The sequence below is a fragment of the Corvus brachyrhynchos genome, unplaced genomic scaffold (genome assembly GCF_000691975.1).
Source record: "Corvus brachyrhynchos isolate BGI_N302 unplaced genomic scaffold, ASM69197v1 scaffold14, whole genome shotgun sequence".
Lineage (NCBI taxonomy): Eukaryota > Metazoa > Chordata > Aves > Passeriformes > Corvidae > Corvus > Corvus brachyrhynchos.
The window spans coordinates 8,833,344-8,835,297 of NW_008239110.1; the positions used below are offsets into that span (position 1 = coordinate 8,833,344).

General features: G+C 38.8%; 1 protein-coding gene across 2 annotated transcripts in view; it reads right to left on the reverse strand.

The window, feature by feature from the left end:
• Nucleotides 1-1,954, reverse strand: part of LAMA4 (laminin subunit alpha 4) — a 100,333-nt gene that overhangs the window by 76,014 nt on the left and 22,365 nt on the right. For both annotated transcript variants that reach the window (XM_017739583.1, XM_008637778.2), the window contains exon 2: nucleotides 1,639-1,740. In XM_017739583.1, coding sequence (XP_017595072.1) covers nucleotides 1,639-1,740 — 102 coding nt within the window. The remainder of the gene's footprint in view (nucleotides 1-1,638; nucleotides 1,741-1,954) is intronic.

Genomic DNA, 1,954 nt, shown 5'->3' on the forward strand with positions numbered 1-1,954 from the left:
CACTGTTCCTTTTTATACAGAAGTAAATGACCTGAGCTTAATGGCTTTTTAAATCCTTCAGATAAGCTATCAAATAGCTATTTGAATCCAAACAGTAAACTAGGGTTTAGCTTTTAGTTTTACTTACTACCTAGCTGGTTCCAAGAGTTTAGTATCCTGAAGAAACCCCAGTCAGGAATGCGCATTTACTTCCAGATAATAGCTTCCTGATACTGTAAATTTTCTGGGTTTTTTTGTTTGTTTGTTTGTCCTGAACCCTTGACTTCAGCCTTATTTTCGTAGAAGATAGGAAACAGGTCTTCTGTTGTCTTTGTAACCTGAGGATATAATCACTTCCTAACTCATATAGTCTACTCCAGAAGCTCTCTGATGACCAGAGTGATCAGAAGCAGACATTTGACAAGCTCTCTGTCTTGGTCCCAAGTCTTCCATCAAAAGTTTCCCTTTGGCATCATTGTCACTTGGCACTAAGGGGACAATCATCCCATGAGCAAAAGCCTTGTGTATGTGAAATAGAATAGCTGGGAATGCCTGGTGGTCTAAAACCACTTTTGAAAATTTAGTTTTTAAAGACTAAGTCAATATGTGCTCTGCAGAAACCAGCCAATTCTAAGCACTTTACAGTGACCAAGCCATACTAATTGCTCCTGCTCTGAACAGCTGCACTGTCTTCTTCCCACAGAAATAAAAATGGTAGGAAATATGCCATGGAACTTGACTTTATGTATTCACATAACTGAAAACTTGATAGTGGTTGCAATGATGCAAAGTATGTGAATATTATGAGTCCATTTTATGAAGAGATAAACTGAGGGCAAAGGTTTATGACTTGTCAAAAGTAACACATTGCAGAGCAAGTGGTTCTGGGCTCTACTCCTGCTTTACAAGCCTGCAAAGAGTATACTAGTGCCTAGCTCTTGCTATGTGGTTTAAATACAGTACTAACTTCCATCATTTTTTTAGTGTATTAGTGTCCTGATTGCCCACTAGTAGTTTGGATTAGTTTTACTGGATTGATTTTTGCTCTGGAGCTACAAATGTTTGAAGACTATTACTAACACACAGCTTTCTGTATGAGGTGATTCTGAGTCAGATTGAACATATGGGAAATTGTAACAGTACCTTGGAATTCAACACACTCTTCCCTTGGTGTATTATTTCAACCTTCTCATGTCGTTCCTTCACAGCAGGAAACTGCCATGCAGCAGAATTGCTATGGATAACACATGTATATACTCTCACAGGGGTCACTCACCATTGTAAATTGTTTATATTATACACAGCACTGTATTCATAAAGGGGAGAATGAAATGTGTTTGAATTTATACATTTTTTTTCTCTAGAGGTATACAAAACTCTTTCCATATTTCTGATGGACTAAAGTTTTTCCCCAGCATATTAACTCTCACAAATACTGCATGAGGGAAGTGTTTTGAATCTGCAGTTTTGAATCTGCGGAGATAATTTAAGTGAGAATGAATTTTGGCCAGGGTAATCCATTAATGTATTGATCTTGGCCCTACTTATGATCATTCTTCAGGAAAAAGCTCCTGTGGTACAGGCACTGCTTTTGCTGTGTATTGAAACTGAGCATTAGTGTCAAAAGTCAGACAGTCAGAGAAGACAGGAATTCCTTACCACACAGATTCCAGATCCATCAAGGCATCTTTTTGCATTACCATTACAGTTGCAAGGAGAGCATTTTCCTGCGCTGGTACGATAAAATCCTTCTTGGCATCCCTGCAATGAAAAAGAAAGTATTTCCTATGCATATATAGTTGGAGAATTGGGTTTGGTGAGAGGAGGGGAAAGCAAGACTACAACCATCAGATCTCCTCAGAGCACATTGTATAACCCCATCGTGGCAGACCACACACACAATGCTGAACTTGTTCTTTCACTCTCTGTCCTGGTGCTTGCTTTTCTGCCTTAGAGTCTTAAAGCTGTCAGCATT